At 45.1% G+C, this 19472-nt stretch overlaps 1 protein-coding gene across 2 annotated transcripts in view; it reads right to left on the bottom strand.

The window, feature by feature from the left end:
* The window catches only part of SGSM3 (small G protein signaling modulator 3), a 29295-nt gene that overhangs the window by 1863 nt on the left and 7960 nt on the right, over window positions 1–19472 (bottom strand). Inside the window, exons 3-21 of one of the 2 annotated variants that reach the window (XM_083462310.1) lie at window positions 18544–18606; window positions 17379–17464; window positions 16130–16196; window positions 15083–15291; window positions 14866–14973; window positions 12405–12548; window positions 9479–9674; window positions 8652–8797; window positions 7865–8089; window positions 6711–6765; window positions 4875–5002; window positions 4495–4650; window positions 4188–4242; window positions 3964–4013; window positions 3120–3272; window positions 2854–2924; window positions 2273–2321; window positions 1603–1688; window positions 1236–1358 (exon numbers count right to left, since the gene is read on the bottom strand). In XM_083462310.1, the coding sequence (XP_083318436.1) occupies window positions 1236–1358; window positions 1603–1688; window positions 2273–2321; window positions 2854–2924; window positions 3120–3272; window positions 3964–4013; window positions 4188–4242; window positions 4495–4650; window positions 4875–5002; window positions 6711–6765; window positions 7865–8089; window positions 8652–8797; window positions 9479–9674; window positions 12405–12548; window positions 14866–14973; window positions 15083–15291; window positions 16130–16196; window positions 17379–17464; window positions 18544–18550 (2114 nt within the window). In that variant the 5' untranslated portion in view covers window positions 18551–18606. The remainder of the gene's footprint in view (window positions 1–1235; window positions 1359–1602; window positions 1689–2272; window positions 2322–2853; window positions 2925–3119; window positions 3273–3963; window positions 4014–4187; window positions 4243–4494; window positions 4651–4874; window positions 5003–6710; window positions 6766–7864; window positions 8090–8651; window positions 8798–9478; window positions 9675–12404; window positions 12549–14865; window positions 14974–15082; window positions 15292–16129; window positions 16197–17378; window positions 17465–18543; window positions 18607–19472) is intronic. The other variant, XM_083462311.1, reaches the window with a different exon arrangement.

Here is a 19472-nt window from a genome sequence, read left to right as displayed (position 1 = left end):
ATTAAGAGAGCTTAAAAGGAGGGCTATGCAAACACTATAGGCAAAGTAATCAAACTGAAACCCACATTAAGTTCTGACACATTTATTTCATTCTGTTCTTACAGTTAAAAATTGTGCAAGAACTGCAAAACATTGTATCTGTCTACTGCCACAAATCAAGTCTTCAAATCATTTGACATTCTAAAGAAGTGAAGAAGCAAGAAAGAAAACAGGCGTGGGTGCTTGGTGGTGTTTTTTAAAAGTGGCTCTTTAAAAAACACTTGAGAAAAATCTAGACCTGAACTGTTTAACACAGCTGATGTGAAACATATACTGCCACATCTATTTAAGAGACAATACTTCACTTTAAAAAGGATTCCCAGCATCCTTACTTAGAGCACTTGGCAGTGCCACGGTCACAATTGACGGCTGTGTAAGAACATAGGAGACAAGTTGTATGATTTACCTAACCGAATAAGCATGCTTCCAGGTCTAACTGTCCTTATGAAATACAAAACTCAGGTACTTCAGTAATCAATACGTTTTCTCCTAGTTTTGCTGCACACAGACTAACTCCTTTGTAGTTTGCTTTCTACTCGGCTCTACTACAGCTGAAGTGCAAGTGTACCCGTTCCCCTGTGTTTATGTCTTCTCATTCATGATCATCTAAGGCAAAAAGCCTTCCCAATGTAGAAACTCTGAGCAGTTTCCTCTTAGTAGTTGTCCACACTTCTGCTTGCCCCACTGATTTCCCCTGGGAAAATCGCATTTGCCGCTGAAATGGAACATCAGGTTTTCAGCAGATTGACCCAATCCAGCAGCAAACAGGGATTGGGAAAGTGTCGGGGCAAGCAGAAGGGTGGATGAGCCCTTATTTTACTCTTCCATGAGCCAGCCTGGCTGATGCATCTTCATGTGAGCTGTGACAACTGGTTATTTTCTATTTTTCTGGAGATGCTGGCTGTGGCAACCAAGGAGGTTTGGTGGTGTATGATGGCAAGGGCGGGGGGGGGGATCAAATCCTATTCTGCTAGGATAATGACTGATGAGCTTATCACAATGTACCCCCATTAACCTTGCTCATAAAGACCTATTCCTCCCAAGGAGGCTAAGATTGGGCAATGAAAGCAATTAGCATACCCTCTCTCCCTGTATGACATAGCCAAGTATGATTTCATTCACTTACATAAGGCTGCAGCTACCAGGAGGTGGAGTTGGGCAGTAAAATAAAGTGGGGAAAAGGAGGTTCCACCCACCTGAGCTCACACTTGATCTGCACCCAGCCAGGACTGCGCAAGAATGACCAGAGATGGAACCATTTCTCCACAGTCTGCAGGCTAGAGCACAACACCTCAAGCCACAAATGCAGCACCTGCTCACTGAAAAACAAGGCACAGGGAAAGTTACTAGCACACACACACACATGTTCCATTGCCACTGCATAAGGAAACTCAGGGAAAATAAAAGGTGGAAGACCTTGTGGCTCGGAAGCAGTAGAGCAGATCACACCTTAGGCTGACAGCTCACAGCCCCTGCTGATGAAGCCCAATCTAAGCCACCCATTAGGCTCCTGTTCTCTGCTAGCAAAAGCAGCCTTGTATGAAAAAGAAGTGGAAGACTCACTTCAGTCCAATGCAGATAAGAGAACGAAGCTTCACATCCATCTGGGCATGTACTGCATCATGGGACATGTTGACAGACTGCACCGCCTGCAAAGGGGGAAAAGGGAGTTATATGGATTCTTACTCGGCAGCCTTTCTCTCCTGGGAGCCAAAAAGCTCAAACTGCATGCAGAAGGTACAGTGGTGCCTCACAAGATGAAAAGAATCCGTTCTGTGATTCTCTTCGTCTAGCGGTTTTTTCGTCTTGCGAAGCAAGCCCATTGACGGATTAGCGCTATTAGCGCTTTTAGCGGCTTATCTGCTGATCGGATGAGCTGATAAGCAGCTTAGCGGCTTAGAAAAAGGGGTGGGGGAGGGGAAAAAACCCCCGCAGGAACTCGCAAGGCATTGTCATCTTGCGAAGCAAGCCAAGCACCTCCAAAACGGAAACTCTTTCGTCTAGCTCCGTCTTGTGAGGCATTCGTCTTGCGGGGCACCACTGTATTCTAACCAAAGCATTTGGGCCTTAGAGGCAATGAGAGTGAAAGGACTCTAGATTGCCACCTGCTGGAAGACACAGCCCTCTGGGCTCATCACAGGTTCCCATCATTAGACCCTGAAAACAGACTGTCCCATCATAAAGACACCTTCATGACATCACCACAGCCAATTAAAACACTAGAACATCTTACCCGATAAAGCAGCTCCTCTGGAGTTAGCACTTTCCCATCTTCATCCAACCTAGAACAGTAAATTAACAGATCCAGCTGATACCAAACAAGCGAGGGTCAGACGTTTGCCCTACCCAGTGCCACACACAGGATAGAAGCAACAGTTCCTTTCAAAGAAGGTTCTCAGTAGTCCTTGCAAATTTCAACACAGGCCACTTGGCTAGGAACTTACACCACTAAAAGCTTGTAGCCCTCTGAAGAAAGCCTCATTTGGCAAGTAATCTCTGCAGCAGACACTGGCTAGCCCACCCTACATCAATAACCTGGCCTATAACCACCACCATTGAATTATTTATATGCCACCCATCTGACTGGGTTGCCTCAGTCACTCTGGGTGGCTCCCAACAAAATAATAAAAACACAATAAAACATTGACTGTGGAAAACTTCCCTGAACCTTAGGTCTTCTAAATGTCAAACAGTTGTTTATCTGTTTGACAAGGCAGTATGTGAAAACATTACAAGAAAAATAAGTATCAGAAGGAAGGGTACATGACGGACAGGGAACATCTAATTCACTAGACTGATGAGAGAAACATTTACCTGTAGGTCTTGCAGAGCACAAGACGAGAATACACAGAGTCAAAGTCACGCTCCACTTCTCGCCCAGCAGCCTAGATAGAGAAGAGCACACAAGCACAGTTATTGATACGGCTGTCTCTTATTGTGACAGACCGACACGTGTGTCCCCCCCCCCCCGCAATTCCTACACTCTCCCAGAAGCCTCTGTACTTGCCAGCTGCACAGAGGTCTCATTTACTTGCCATACTATTTCTAAAGACCCTGCAGACACCAAGTGCCTCTCTTACCTCTTCAATGAAGAGCCAGGGGTGGCAGGGGCCCCCCAGCAGAGATGGCCTCTTCAGCCCATGTTCAAATATGGCTTTGAGGGCTGGGCAGAGTGTCCCTCGAACCAAGTCCGTCACACCTTCAGTGACAGAGTCATCTCCAGCAATGGAATACTTGGAGAAACAAGAGCACAGCCTCCATTAATGGATGAGAAGCCACAGCAAACAGAAAGGCACATATGGTAGATCTTTACGATACTATTTGTGAATGCTGTTTCATATGCCCGCCCCGCTATTTCATAGGAGGATGCCCAGGCAACCGCAAAGTCCATATGACAAAATAGTTTAATAAGCTCACAGTTGGCATTACCAAGCTCCTCCAGTCACCTGGCTAGCAAGTATATGAATGAAGCTGTTAGACTATCCCCTTTGCTAAACTTTTCACTGCCCCTCCCAACTGGTTGCTGGCAAATCTGGTTTTATCTTCAGTCGTCCCAAATATAAATTATTGGCTTTGCCACGGATTTATTGAGTCAGCTTGGATTTGTCACCTTATTCCTATATGTTCTACCTCTCCCACTGGGGTAGGGGAATAACGGTATCTCCTATTTCCCAAATCTGAAACATACAGTGCACAAAGCTTGCACAGAATGAGATTATATTTAATGGTTTTGTCTTCCGGTAACTCAGATTGTCATTGGGTGACTAAGAGATATGCACTTTTCCAGCATGTGATTCCCACTCACCCAGACCCAAACTCTGCTTCTCAGCGTCTGTTTCCCCACCATGTCCTTTACAAGGATCCAGAGAACAGTAGACACTAATGGCAGGAAGCAGGACCATAAATTTAATATGGAAACTTTACCTCTTTGCTCCGTTCATCCAGAACTTCCACAAACTTTGCAGGAAACCAACCTATAAAGAGCAGGGAAATATCAGGATAGGAATCTAGTCTTGGTATCAGCCTGTATATAAGCAAACAGTATTTGTGGCACAGGCTGTGAAGGTAGCCTCCCCCCCCAATAGATTTAATATTATTGTTTGGGGGTGGGCAGAGATTCCCGCCTCACAAATCCCATTTGCACTTACCTCTCAGGCCATTCAGCTCTCCCACCCAACAGTGCTCATCCTTCTGAGAGATGATCTGCAGCAATTGAAAGGAGGGAAAGAGATTTGATCATACGGAGGAAAAAGAGGAGCAGCAAGCAATGTATGGGAGCAAATATGGAATCTGAGCTGAGATGCCCACGTAGTGGAAGTTGCCCCCAATTATTTTTAGTGTATACTGCAGAAAAAACCAAACTTCACTCTGTTTGTTGTTCCTTATTCATATAATGTCTGATTTCTCCACCCCCCCTACATGATGCTACCATTCTGTTGGTCCCGACCATCGTACCGTGATGATATCATTCTTACGGAAGCCCAGTTCATCATCATCATGGCGCTCAAAATCCAGCAATGCCTTGGCCCGTCGCCGATGGTTCCGGCAACAAGCCACATAGCTTTCATGGTCCCGCTGGTGGCTTTCCATGGTGTAATCAGGAGTCAAATCCTGGTTGGGGGACAAACAAGAGTAATCTGAATTCATGCCAAGCAGAAGGCAGAGATTAACAAGGGATGAGGACATTCTTCCAGTTTTGTATCTTCCCATATTCCCTCATGAGACAAGTTCTCACCCAACACTGCACAAGCCCCCTCCTTCAGTAAATTGGGTACAGTGGTAACCATCTGAGTAGCAGAAAGCATAGGTTTTCTTGTGGGAGATCCCCTACTCACTATGCTGCAGCTCTTGGGATCCACACACTGAAAATGCCGTGCCACTTGCAGGATGGCCTCACGCAACTCTGCAACCAGCTCCGTCTGCTTAATGTTCTTGGCCTTCAGTGCCTCCATGTCATCTTCCCCTGGAAGGAAGGCAGAAACAAAGGAAGGATAAGGAAATCACTCAAACAGAGCAAGGCGGCAACCCAGTCAGATGGGTGGGGTATAAGAAGTAAAGCATCATCATCATTCTCTTAGTCTTCCCCTCTTCATCTGAAGCATCTGCTATTTGGAAACATACTGCTTCTGCACACTGAGTTTTCATTTTGTTCTCATAGCAAAAAACAGACTTCCCTTCTATTCAATTGTCTAAAGTTGGCCAACCTGTGTCCAATGCTGATGTTTGGACTACAAAGCCCATACTCCCTAGCCACTGGTCATGCTACCACAGGTTAGAAATCCTTGGTTTAAACAAAGGAGCAAATAAGACCATTGCTATTGCCCTTCTAATATAACGAGAGAGGATGAATTTCTTCCATCATTTTATGTCTCAATCATATCCACTTTCCCACTAGTCATATTTCCTCCCTAAAGTCTTATACTTTTAGTTGCCTTTCTGCACGATATTTCTTTTAAGATAGGACAACAGAACTCTACACACTATTCTACATAAGGGTGTTCCAAGGAGTTATGGGCAATGTAATACTTGCTGCTTTATTTTCACCCATACCTAGTTCCTAACAATTGTGTTTTTCCTTTTACTTTTTAGTGCCGCTCTATTCCTGAACTGATGTTAACTACAACAGCTCTTTTAAAAAATCCATTCTGTGTTCCACATGAAGACATGAAATGAGAAAGACTGGAGATGTGCCTTATGCCCCATCTCAAAGCCCCATAAATATGTTTTATAACCAGCCTCTTGGCAGAAAAGAGAGAGACTGAAGCCTAGTTCAGTTTCTCAGGCCTCCTCAAAAGCTACATAAAAAACCTAAGAGTGTGCTTAAGCTAGAATAAAATAAGGGCACACCTACAGTGTAAACTTAAAACTAAGTTAACTGCCTTGAGCTCCCTACAAAGCAACTTCATTGAGGGATTTAAAGGCTTATAAACCTCATGGCACAGTTACACAGATTAAAAAACAGGTTTGTTTCTGCAGAGCGGATTGCCCAGGGACAGACCTTTATTAGTGAATAGTTTCTAAAGTAGTGCAGCCTTTCAGAAATGATCAATAAGTAAGGAGGACAGTTATCTCCTCGTAAATACTACTTGTGTGTCTCATATTACTTTCTTTCTCTGGACCTTTAAAGAGGACAAAGAGCACGGGCTTCACCTGGGGTTCCAACACAACCACTGAAGAGGAACCCTCCTGCGTACAGCAGAATAAACAGCTTGTGCACGACTCCCAAGAGGTTAATTTTTAAAAAGATGAATCTAGGCAGCAGACAGAAGTGTCTCCTTACTTACCCTGAAGGCAGACAGAGTGCTTAGTACAGTGTACAATAGCGCAAGGACAATCTATGGCCATGTTTGCACTAAATCATAATTTAGCACAATGTGCACAAGCTGGAACGAACCTGAATGTGCCTCTGACTCATGTGCTCCTTTTCCCACCCTCAGCCACTTATTCTGCATCGGGGTGGGGGGTGGGGAGGAAGGAAGCTTGAGGATTTATTTGGCTCATTCCATTACACATCCAAAAATAAAAAAAATATGGTTGAGTGTGAAGTGCCAACACACAGCCAATCTTGCAGACACCCACTATGTTTTGCCCTCTACATTTACCATGTTTGCTCTTTCAATTGTTCCAACCTGTGCAGGGCAACAATAATATGCTCATGCATTTCTCCTTACCAAAAAGCAGAGAGGTGATGCCAGACTTCCTGCGCTGTGTCCTGCGTCGCACAATCTGAGAGAGACAGAAGACCAAGACTCATTAAAGAGAGAATATAGTAAAAACGCTATAGTGACATTATGTTCAGTATGGTAAAACAGATCCTGTGGGTCACTTACATCAAACATACATACCGTATTTTTCGCCTTATAGGACGCACTTTTTCCCCTCCAAAAATGAAGGGGAAATGTGTGTGCGTCCTATGGGGCGAATGCAGGCTTTCCCGGGCTTCCTGCAGCTCTGCGCCACCCTCCCAATCCTGACGCGAAGCCGCGCGGGGCTCCGGAGGGTGGCGCGGAGCTGCCTGCGCTCCAGGGCTTCTTGCAGCTCTGCGCCACCCTCTGGATCCTGGCGCGAAGCCACGCGGGGCTCCGGAGGGTAGCGCAGAGCTGCCTGCATTCCGAAGCCTGCTGCGAGCTGAAGAGCGCCCCCGGGCTTCGCGCACCTCTCCGCAAGCCTGGGGAGACCGGCGCGGCTCCCTAGGCTTGCAGATAGCAGGCTGTTCTGGGGGCTGGGGTCGGGGGAAGCTCGGGCTTCCCCCGCGCCTGCCCCATGCCTGGGGAGAAAAAAAAATTTCTTTATTCCCCCCCCCCCCCAAAAAATTAGGTGCGTCCTATGGGGCGGTGCGTCCTATGGGGCGAAAAATACGGTACATATATACATACGTACGTACATACATACATATTTTTATTTCTATGCCACCTTCCCACAGTTCAAATCATGCTCAAGGCAGCTTACAACACAAAAATAATACATAGCTGCAACATAATGAAAGTAGTCATAAACAATAAATAAAACATCAAAGAATACGCAACCAAACGGAACAATTTCTACATAAATAACAAGATCTAAAATAAAGATACAAACAGCCAACAGCAACAACCTCCCCCTCAAACAACATGCCAGCCCAAGGAGGATAGAAAAAGAGATGTATGGGGGATCAGAAAAGCTATCCTGGACGTAGCAGGAAGTCTGGCAGCACGTCTTCAATAATACATCCAAGACTGACTCAACATCACTACCATTACCTATGAACAACAAAGGCAACAGAAGCCAAGCCTGAGAAAGGAAATATTTTTTTAATTTGTGCTTCCCAAGAGCTTTAGAAACAAACCTTTGATAAGTTGACAGAAGCCCCTGCATTGAGCAGCTGCCCTTGGTCCGCAATGAGGTAAGCCAGGTGCTTGCACCGCTGAGTCTCCACAGCCACGTCCGTCAGGGAACCAGCGACACGCATGGCTTCCTGCAGGAGCACGTCTGGATCTTCAATTTGAGAGGGGATGTCCGAGAGTGTGTTGAAGATGGAGGCAGAGTTCTCTGACTGAATCAACTCATCTTCCTGCGTTAATGGGAACAAGGCGTTCTGCATGTTATGCTCTGGAATACCCTTGCAATTCTCACTGCCCCATTATCTGCATCTAACTCTATTCCCATGATGAAAGTTTGCACGGTGAATGCAGGACAACAATCAGTGCATGCTTCCGTTAATCTCCCTTTGCACCCAATTATTTTCCTATAAAGGAATTCCTTAATGCTACACTGAATTTCAGCCACACATCAATTTGCCCAACACAGAACCAGAAGAGCAGAGGTTATTTCTCAAAGTGTTTCTTGAAACAGATCATTGTCAACAATCCCAGTCTATATAGTAGTTTGCTGACATTATTCAGAAGACAAAAACGCAGCAAAGGCAACAGCGAGTGGCAAAAGGAGCTACTGCACACCCAGATTTCGAAAGAACGATATATGGCATTTTTTGTTTTTCTTTCCTTACACACACCTCTCATAAAGGATTCCCCAAATACCTAAGATGGGGGTGGGGTGGGGGTGGGGAATCGGGAGAGCAGTCCCTGTATATAAAAACTCATTCCATGAGGGGAAAGCGGAGGAGTGTTGGTTACCTTCATGCTGAGCATGCCCAGTGTGACCTGGAAGAGAACTATGGAGCCCTGGTAGAAAAAGAGGTCCCAAATTCGTAGCAACAGCTTGATATGCACAACACTAGCAAATGATGTGAGGAACCAGTGCAGGGTGATCAAGGAGAGCTCTGTGAATGGAGACAGTAAAGAAGGTGTATCATTCTAGCTTACCAGTCACCCACACGAGGAAGAATCCATCCTACTCCTGCCCTCCATAGAATCACTTTCCACTTCCAACATAAAACAGAGAACACTCACATCTATTCCAAATAATCTACCCATGTCAGTGCAGGCAATTACAGCTCCCTTCTCAGTCCTTTTCTCTATGTCAAGCCAGAGCCAAATAAACAATGATCAGTAAACCAAGGATGAAACTTGCCTACAGATTGTGGTTTGCTTGGAGCAAAACAACCTAGTTCCTAGTTCAGACAGAATACTAAGCAAAGGACTGTGGTTTGCTTGCTACTAGTATGCAGGAAAATGGCCCAAATAGGCACATTCACAGCAAGCCATTAACTATAGCTTACCATAACAAGCAAATAACAAGCAAATGAGGCCCCTGATAATATTTCTGCTTGAAACAAGAATTTTCAAATAGCACAAGAGATTATGTGCACACAAGCATATATTTCCTTCCATTTCAACCCAAATACCAAGCTAAAGTGACTCATGCTCAAAAGCATGTTTGACTCATTTGCACTACTAAATTCCCTTAGCAGCCACATGCACAGTGTGTTAACAATATGGCTCACAGAAGAGAGTTGGACCCTGAAGCTCAAAACCTTCAGCTGCCCAAGGGAGGCTCTCACCAATGTCATGCTCCTGGAGTAGTTTGTCCAGCTGTGGCAAGTACTGCACAATGAGATGCCGCAAGACGCGCTGGTCAGTCTGGACGCCCATCAGAGTAGTGTTGAAGTAGGAGGCGGGCACCAGGTCCTCAATGATAGCACACATCATCCAGAAGGCATCTTCCTCTTCTAAGAAAAGAAGTAAGGAAGCGACTACCTAGAAGGGGAGGAAAACATGGAGATAAGCTGAAAAGCATCTATAACAGCCTACTGGTGCCCTCCCTCACAGCAGCAGAATTTTAGGGATAGAAAGTAATTAGCCATGGTGAGAACAGGATATTAGATGAGGAGGAGGATGCAAAGCAGCCTCATAGTTTCAGTAAAAGGTTAATAATGGGATAATGGAAACCTCTGTGACTCCAGGAAAACTTATTTATTTGAGCTATTAATATACTGCTTACAGTGGTGCCTCGCAAGACGAAATTAATTCGTTCCGCAAGTTTTTTCTTCTTGCGAGTTTTTCGTCTTGCGAAGCATGGTTTCCCATAGGAATGCATTGAAAATCAATCAATGCGTTCCTATGGAGACCGTCCGGGGACAGAGGGGAAGCGCCGCGTGCCTTCCCCTCTGTCCCCGGACCTGTTTAAAGCAAGGGGCGGTCTTCTCCCCGTTGCCTGCCCCACAATCTCCGGGGACAAAGGGGAAGGTGCACGTGCATTCCCCTCTGTCCCCGGACCTGTTTTAAAGCAAGGGAAGGGGCAGCGGGGAGAATTGCTTCTCCCCGTTGCCGCCCCTTGGTTCAAAAGGGGTCCGGGGAGAGAGGGGAAGGCGCGTGTGTGCCTTCCCCTTGTCCCCTCTTTTGAAGCAAGGGGCGGAGGGGAGAAGATTGCTTCTCCCCGTTGCCTGCCCCACAATCTCCGGGGACAAAGGGGAAGGTGCGCGTGCATTCCCCTCTGTCCCCGGACCTGTTTTAAAGCAAGGGAAGGGGCAGCGGGGAGAATTGCTTCTCCCCGTTGCCGCCCCTTGGTTCAAAAGGGGTCGGGGAGAGAGGGGAAGGCGCGCGCGCCTTCCCCTCTGTCCCCGGAGATTGCGGGGCTGGCAACGGGGAGAAGCAATCTTCTCCCCGCTGCCCCTTGCTTCAAAAGAGGTCCGGGGACAGCGGGGAAGACACGCTGCGCTTCCCCGCTATCCCCGGAGCTTGCGGGGCAAGCTTCGTTTTGCGAAGCAAGCCCATGGGGAAATGCGTCTTGTGAAGCGGCTAAGAAAACGAAAAACTCCTTCGTCTAGTGAGTTTTTCGTCTTCCGAGGCGTTTGTCTTGCGGGGCACCACTGTAATTGCCAAAGTTCTTCTATAGGAGGGAGAAGGATCCTTGGGCTCAGGGTCAACTGTGGCCCTCCAATCCCCAGACCACATCCCTACCAGCCCTGCTTTGCACCCTCCTCAAGTCCCTTTGCTTGGTTGGAATGTGTCCCTGAACTATGATACTTGCCTGCCTGGGTAGAGAGGGGTGTGTCTAGGAAGCAGCTTACCACACAAAGGAACAGTGCACATTCGTTGCTCTGCACAGTTGGTTGTCCACTATTGACATTTCACCCCTGGAAGGTTGATCAGAAGGGAATGCTGCCCTTATCATTTCTTTTTCCAAGTTTGTGCTTATTTTGTTCTCATTTATACGAAACTTCCATTTTCTGAAGGAAGTCTTATATTCCCCGCCCCTAAGTTTTCTCTACAAAATCAAACATGACTGTGCTAAACTTTTTTGGCGATTGTCCATCCGAATATATATGCTGAATTTTATAGTGCAGTTTAACGACACTTATATGTCACAACAGGCCCTGAATACTACTTAAAATTAAGTGCAGGGTCATCTCCATGACCATCCGCTCGAGGGAACAGTCATTTAGTCTATCTAGTAATTGTACTTTTTTGTTGTTACAGGAACACACACTGATTCAACCTATGCGAGGATAACTGAAGTCACTCGTAACTACATTTCCTCATTGGATGCAGCTTTTGATTTAATTCTCCATCTCCTAAACAACCAGAGCATTTTTGTCAGGCAGGCAATCACGCATCCCCAGAATTAAATTACCCTTGGGCCTGGTAATTCTGTAGAGCAGTCTGCTGCTTTTGATATTTCTAGCTTGTTGGAATGGATGTCCTCAGGTGTACAGAGTGATACCGCCTCCAGTTCACCCTTACTTGCACTTCCTAAAGGGTTAGTATCTGTAGACTGACTTGTCCGCCAGTTTTCCACTGCATAACTGTGGGCCACTCTCTCAATGTGAGCCAAGGTGGGAGCTTGTGCTGCAGGCTGGCTTACATATGATTTAAATAAATTCTAAACAGAGTTATGAATAGGGAGCAATGTAGCATAAGTTCATAAAGTAACTTTGATTCTAACCTATGGTGCTAATAACTTTGCTAGTCAGAGGTAGCTCAAGAGCCTTTGGTGAGCCCTGCCACTCAAACGGCCTTCATTTCTCCCCATCACAAAGACCTCGAGCTGCAGTGAATATTACATGGGCAAAGGGGGGGTGTTGCTGAAAATGGCACATTCCCCCTGCTGAAACATATAGGATATCTAACTGCACAGATGACTGCAGGAATCTCCATTTCCCTACTTCCAATTCTTGGTGGCTGTTTCTGAGGATGTGGAGGTTCTCCAAGTTACAGTGGCTATACCTGAAACAGGCTACTTTATGGCTTACAGCTGAGTGTTAGCAAAAACTCACCATGGTCATCCTACTCCTGGCCGGAGTAATATATTATGTTTAGTGGTGTCATCACCTCTGCAGTAAACTTATTTTATTATTTCTACTGGATAAAAAAAAGTATGTTGCTGCCTGTACAGGTACCTGTGAATTCCTCTCACCTGCTGTGAGCAGATTCCCAAGGGAAACAATAACAGCTCACATATAACAACAATAGGAGAGGTTTATTTACCATGCCAGTGCCTTGACAATAGCCTATTTCGGGATACAGCCATGCCAGGCCCCGGAGAATTCTGCGTAGTCGCGGCACTCCAATACTATTCATGTTGGAAAAGCAGGCATTGCTGGGCATGGTGCGGAGCAAATCTTTCTCAATCTAACAGAAATCAAGTATCACAGATTAGCATTCTAGACTCAGTTAGCAATTATCTTCCCCATCTTCTTTTTTCTTTCTCTAGTCCCCTGGGCTGTCCTTACATTCTTTGCACCCTCACAAAGTAGGCCTGTAGTCTGAGGCTTCCATTTCACCTCAGAATGGAAGCCTCACAAAGAGCATGCAAACTTCCATCCATTCAGTATAAGGCCTCACCTGCAACCTGAAGTGAACTGCTCAAAGTGAGTAAGCAGCACATCTCTTACTGCACGCTCAAGATAAAAATGTACCAAATAGTACTGGGTTTTATGTGCCAATGCACATTCTAGCAGTCCCCCCGCCAAAGCAGCCTGGATGAGACCCTGACTTCCACAAACAGTATCAATGGTGCCATTGTGAGAGGGCCTATTAGCAGGCTTCCTCAACCTGGTGCTCTCCTGATGTTATCGGACTTCGGCTCCCAGCAGAATGGCTAGAGATGATAGGAGCTGCAGTCCAAAACATCTGGACGATGCCAGGCTACCAAAGCCTGCTTTAAGGGTTGACTTTTGCTTCAGAAGCCTTGCCAAGTTCCAAAGTCTGTCTTGGATGCCTCTACTCTATGCTTCTTTTTCTTCCTGTCTACTTGAAGCAAAAAAATATTTACCGTATTTTTCGCCCTATAGGACGCATTTTTCCCCCTCCAAAAATGAAGGGGAAATCTGGGTGCGTCCTATGGGGCAAATGCAGGCTTTTGCTGAAGCTTGGAGAGCGAGAGGGGTCGGTGCGCTCCGACCCCTCTCGCTCTCCAGGCTTCAGGAACACATCCGCAGCCTAGGCAGCCCTACGGGAGGTCCGGCAGGGATGTCTAGGCTGCGGATAGCAGCCTGCTGCCCAGCGCGAGGGGCGCCCTGAAGCAGAGCGCCCCCGCACCAGGCAGACATCCGCAGCATGGGGAGCCTTGCAGGAGTTCCCCGCAAGGCTCCCCATGCTGCGGATAGCAGCCTGCCGCCCCGCAGGGGGGGCGCCCTGATGCAGAGCGCTCCTCGCGCAAGGTAGACATCGGCCACCCCCACAAGCTCAGGGGACAGCAGGGAGGCGCAGCGCCGCCATCCCGCTGTTCCTTGACCTGGTTCTGTTTCCTCGACCTGCTTTTGGGGGGGAAATAAAGGGAAAAAATTTTACCTTTATCCCCCCCCCCCCAAAAAACTAGGTGCGTCCTATGGGACGGAGCATCCTATGGGACGAAAAATACGGTACCTTCCAACGACTGGTGACAGAATTAGTTACAATGGGGGGGGGGAGGAAGGCTCAACTTTAGTGGCCTATATGCACCTTGCAAAAGGTATGATGAGATCTGAAGGAGGCACTCACAGCGCTATAAATGGCATCTCCCATTTTGCTTTATTTATAAAGTTGCCTCGTCTTCCCTACTAGTTTTACAAAGTCCTGTCCCCTTCATTAGGTTGTTGGTGTTTGTCCTTAATGGGCTGAGAATCACTCATTAATCTAAGGGCAGATGGACCTCATATATTTAAAGCACATCTAATGCATGTTTAAAACACATGGCTTTTCCCAAACATTCATGGGAACTATAGTTTGTTAGGGATGCTGGAAATCGTGCCTCTATGAGGGGGAAACTACACTTTGCAGGATTCTTTGGGGAAAGTCATGTGCATTAAATGCGTGTTGGATGTACTTTAAATGTATGGTGTGAATCTGCCCTAAGAGTCTGAGGATTAAAAGTTAGGACTCAGTGGTGCTATTTGGAGCTTAAGACACACAACCATGTATAGTAATCTCCAGACTACTTCTTCACATTTTGTTCAGTGTTTATATCCAATAGCAAGAGTCTGAGCAAAGCGCCTCATGAATACATGTTAGTGCATCAACAGAATAATATTTTATGCAAACTCTATACCTAAAGGGTAATTAGCTGCTGCTGAGTGGCAAGAAGATTTGTGCTGGCTGAGAGAGAGGTTTACAAAGTTCTGTACCTAGACCTCAAAACTTCCTACTTTCTAACGATTGAAGATTTTATTCTTTTCCTTTTAGCATGATGGCAGCAAGTGTGCAACACTCCCACCCCTCTTTGTTCTACATAAACTTTAAATCCACAGAGGTGATGTGTGGTAGTAAATCCTTTCTTGGCCAATATCAGGAGGAACGTTGTGTGCCAATCCCTCTAAGCTCATTTTCAGCACTAGAAGAGAACTACCAACTCCGAGAAACTGAGTGGGTAACCCCCTCCTCTCAATCGCTGCTCTTAATCTTCCCTTTCTTCCACCCACCTGATAAGAGTGCCCTTTCTTGAGCCCCAAGAACTAACCAAAGTACCCACTTGTTTGGCAGCAATGGTTTCATCATTTGAGCTGTTTTTCACAATTTCCCGATACGACATTTCAGAATTTCGCTTCTTCTGCAGAGCACCTGACAGTCTCATCCACAGCTGGGTGAAATGAATGAAGGAAGGAAGGAAAGAAAGGGTTTTATAATTAAGACAGGAAACCTCACCAGCAAGCTCTCCTCCCCTTCATGATTAACCAGGAATGCTTCACCTGTGGCCTCATGCTATGAGGAATGCCAGCCAACACCAATGATCGCAGCTTGTCGGAACGTGGAAGTGTGACTTCTATCTTGTCCCAGGTGAGGTCCCCCACGTCATGGTTGTGTGTGAATTCCAAGTGGGCCTGCCATTTCAGCCTGTGCTGTGGCTCTTCAACCAGTGGGATCCCCAAGAGCTTGCTAGAGTTTGGCTCCGCGCCATCTGTAGCAAAGAACACCAGCTTTAGGTGTGGAGAAGAAAGTAGCAAGTAGCCTTCTAAATCTGAAAAATAATAATTCCTTGAAAAGCTGGACTTTACAATCTAGAGAGTCAAGAATTCAGTTGTGCATGCTTGGGCAAGTGTATAACCAAGTTCCAATTCTGATCCCAAAGCATGCACAGACCACCACCGTTGGTGATGTTGAAAAATCCACTCTGACAGTCCCTTATGAGGTATGTGGGCACCAGCCAGTTGAAATTCAAACAGGGAAATGAAGGTGTTTACTTTTCCATTTGAACATTTGTATTCTGGCTCATATGAAATGCCTAAAGTGGCTCGCTGTCCTAAAATTTATTATCTGCATATAGATTTCTATACCACTAAATCTTCTGAAAACAATGTACACAAATAATAATTTTATTATTGATACCCCGCCCATCTGGCTGTGCTTCCCCAGTTACTCTGGGCGGCTTCCAGCAGCTGTCCAGGGTTTCAGACTCTGCTGGTTTCAAGAACTTGAGCCCAGACAAACATGTAGATGGATTACAGCTTTAAAATACATATGAGCAACACCCTGATCCTATCCTGGTTGTCACCTCCATGTCTTTTCAAGAAGGAAAAGCTGCTGTTTACATACATGTGCACTGTTCCTAAATGACACGTTACCAAGAATGTTATCATGTTAGTAAAGCCTGAAGTTAATTTCTTTAGAGGTCAACTGCTTTCAAAGCACCACCAGAATCAAGAGTTGGAAAGGGACTGCTGGGAATAAGTGACTTCTGAAGCAGAGCCCCAGGGAGATCTTGTCACAAGTTACACCACAGAAATAAAAGGCCTTGCCTTCTTTGTCTACTCGGAAACCAAATTCATCATACCGGAACTCTGGCTGTTCAACAGATTCTTCTTTCTGGAAAACCGAAGAAAAGAATTGCTTTCCATTCTTTGCCACTAGGTGGTACAACACTTTTACACACTGCAGGCATCCAAAATAAAAATGGGAGCACTCTATGCATTTGTGCTGTACTCTTATAGCCTATATAAATAACTTCCACTGGAGATTTTTTGCCTTGCTTCTCCCAACCTTAACCCCTTCTCATTATTTAAAAGGCATCAAAATCCTACAGACTGATGATTTGGTCACTCATTGGCTCAGTCTACATATTATTCTATGTGTACATATACTGTATGCACAGGAAATACTGCTCCCATTTATGCTTCTCCATGTGTGTGCATCCTTAGCAATGCTTCTCACAACTACTCTTATAGTCTAGACACAATTAATACTTCGAATTCTATACTGTTTAAACCACTTAAGCACAATATTGTCCCAAAGTCTAACATGCTAAGATTAGTACCAAAGCTGTCCCAGTTTCTTTTGGATGTAAAGATCTACCACAGAATTCCTGATTCAACCTGGGGATTGCTGTTAATCCAGATGGCCCCAGAAAGCATTTGTCAGCCTAACCCTGTTGCCTTTGAATACGAGTTTTGAGCATCACCAAGCAGTTGTACATATAACAGTGCCTATCATGCAAGCAGCTGCTCAGCTGGAGTCTTATTTATTTTATCAGTGTAAGGGTTCCTTCCTGGCAGCCTTTATCCCAATGGACTCTATGTTTCACAGCTGATTTTTCATTTTATATGTTGTGCCAGGCACATGCACTTCTAATTAAATTTATAGGCTATTCATGTGTGAAACCTTTGGCAAGGTCTCAAGAGCGTGGCTTCCACTACCCAGTCTTTTTAAAAGGGTATACACAGCCACCAGAAGTATTTTATACCCTGGCTTCTTTACCCAAATGTAAGACATAATGCAAGATCAGACATAATTTGTGTTTAGGTTACCAGCTAATAAACTATTAGAGTCAGTCTCTATATCAGATTTTGCCAGCAGTGCCAATTTACCTGGGAGCTCCATTCATGCTAGAATGAATGCAGCTGCTGAACCAGCAATTAATTGCCACAAATGCCTAGAAGGGTACTTGAAGACACATACAAACATTCATAATGTACACTACTATTTACTATTCAACAATGAAAGAGAAATTAGGTGCAATATTTATTATTTCACTTTGTCTTATAGTAGTACCTGGGCATATTTTGCCAAGATCTCCTGAGGCCATATGCTGGGTGTGAGAGCAGAGAAGGGCCCACCAGCAGTAGGGGTACAGCTTCCTATATGTAAAAACATTACAAACATACACAACAATGGAACACAAGGGACAGGAAAGTCACACTAACACTTCTGTGATTAGCCAGTCCTAAAACACTTCACGAGACTCTGTCCCCAGTTTTGTGCTATTAAAAGTCCAGAAATCACCATAAGCAAACTGTGGACACATGGAAACATGGAAAAGCAACTGAATTATGCAGGATAGCCCAAGTAACTCAGATATGTATGTAGGATTAAATTCATTTTTCACAAGCATGGGAATAACTATTGTTCTAGAAGGGGTGGGGGGAACAGATGGAAAATTCCTCTGAATATACCATGTGAAGCCCAATTCTTCTCAAACCTTTGAAGTGCTAAATTCTAAATACACTTATTTCAGCACAGCTTCTTACTGTCTTCTTTTATTGGCAACCAGGAAAGTATTCCTAATGTATTAGTTAGGGGCATTGTAAACCAGTCATGGCCTTGCTAGAGATCTTTACTCAGACCCAGACTTTCTGCAAGCAGAAAAGCTACTCATACTATGGGGCCTTTGTTCCCCTTTCTTTTCCGACCCATCCCCAAAAGTTGCTTGGGAGGGTTAGGGATACCTTTAGAATGGCACAGGAGGGAGTACAGAACACAGCGGGAGGGGAGAAACTGCAAGAATCCAACCACTGACACATTCAAGCTTCTTCCTCATTGTGCATTCCCCCATCTACTGCAATCTCCCATACTCCATCCCTCCTTAGCAGCTTTGGGGGGCAAAAGGGACTGCAATAGGGAGGGAAAGGTGGGAACAAATGGCCTTCCACTCAAAAATCTGGATCAAGTCAGTGATTTACATATTCTGTTCTTGTAAATATGGTAGTGTTAACTGAGTTTTCTGTCTGAGAGCTAGAGAAAAGTAAGTGAAAAGATGCCTGTGATTCTGTGTGTCCAATCTGATGAGCAGCCTCTCTGAAGTTTCAAAACACTACATGACACATGTAGCTAACTGGAATAAAGTTAACAACACTGGTATGGTTGGCTTGGTCTTTTCTTAAAACTGGAAGGATTTTGATAAAGTATCAAAATTACTAATAATTGATTAAGGGCTTACCTGACATGGTGGCAGTGGAACGTGGGCAATGGTGGCTATTTTACTCTTCAGAAGGTCACTGCCCTGTTACAACATAGATGCAGGCATAACACAGAAAGAATAAAGCAATTAATCTTGGGACCAACAAACTATGCATAACAAGTATAGTTTATTCACAGTTAGCTGCTCTCTAATCAGAACCAACACTAGTTAAATCAATCCCTACCAAATAAACTTATTTCTATGTTCCAAGAGTAACTCTATGTCAGAAGTCAACGCATAAAGGAATCCATTCAAGTGTAGGAGATGAAGTATTGGACTTCAAATGTCTGCCCAGCTATCTTTACAGAATAACCCTGGGTATGTTTACATCTTGGTTAGTGTAATATATACATGCAGGCCCTACTTATCAAAGGCAATGTGTTCCCGGGAAACCGTTTGTTAGGCGAGAGTTCACATAACAAGTCCACGATTTACATTATTTCTTTTGGAAATATTTCTAATGCAGGATGTGTCTGATCTCCTTTCCCCATTTCTCCATGGTTTCTTCCTGAAATGGCTGCAGTCCATCAGCAAAAGAGAGACAAATAAAAACAAACAAATTTATCCAATCTCTCCTGCTCCCATCTCCCTCTGTCCATTGTTTCTGTCTGAAAACGGCTGCCTCCAGACAGCAAAGCACAAACAAGGAAATAAGGAAACCAAATGTTCGGATATCTGAATCTGCAGTGCATATAATGAAGTTTGGGCATAATTCTTTATATGTAGATAAGTGAATTTTAAGATAGTAAGTGTACAGATAGCAAGGCCTGCATGTATATGTTTGTCCTAGCACACATTTTGTCTGCTCTTGCATTATGTTTGTCCTAGCACTTAAACTGCCGCTGGTGTAGTTTTCCAGCATTATGGGGCAGGTCTAAATGTTAAGCTTTAAATTAAAAGTAACAGAA

The sequence above is a fragment of the Podarcis liolepis genome, assembly GCF_965112155.1.
Source record: "Podarcis liolepis genome assembly, chromosome: 10".
NCBI lineage: Eukaryota > Metazoa > Chordata > Lepidosauria > Squamata > Lacertidae > Podarcis > Podarcis liolepis.
This window is presented reverse-complemented; position numbering and strand designations above follow the sequence as displayed.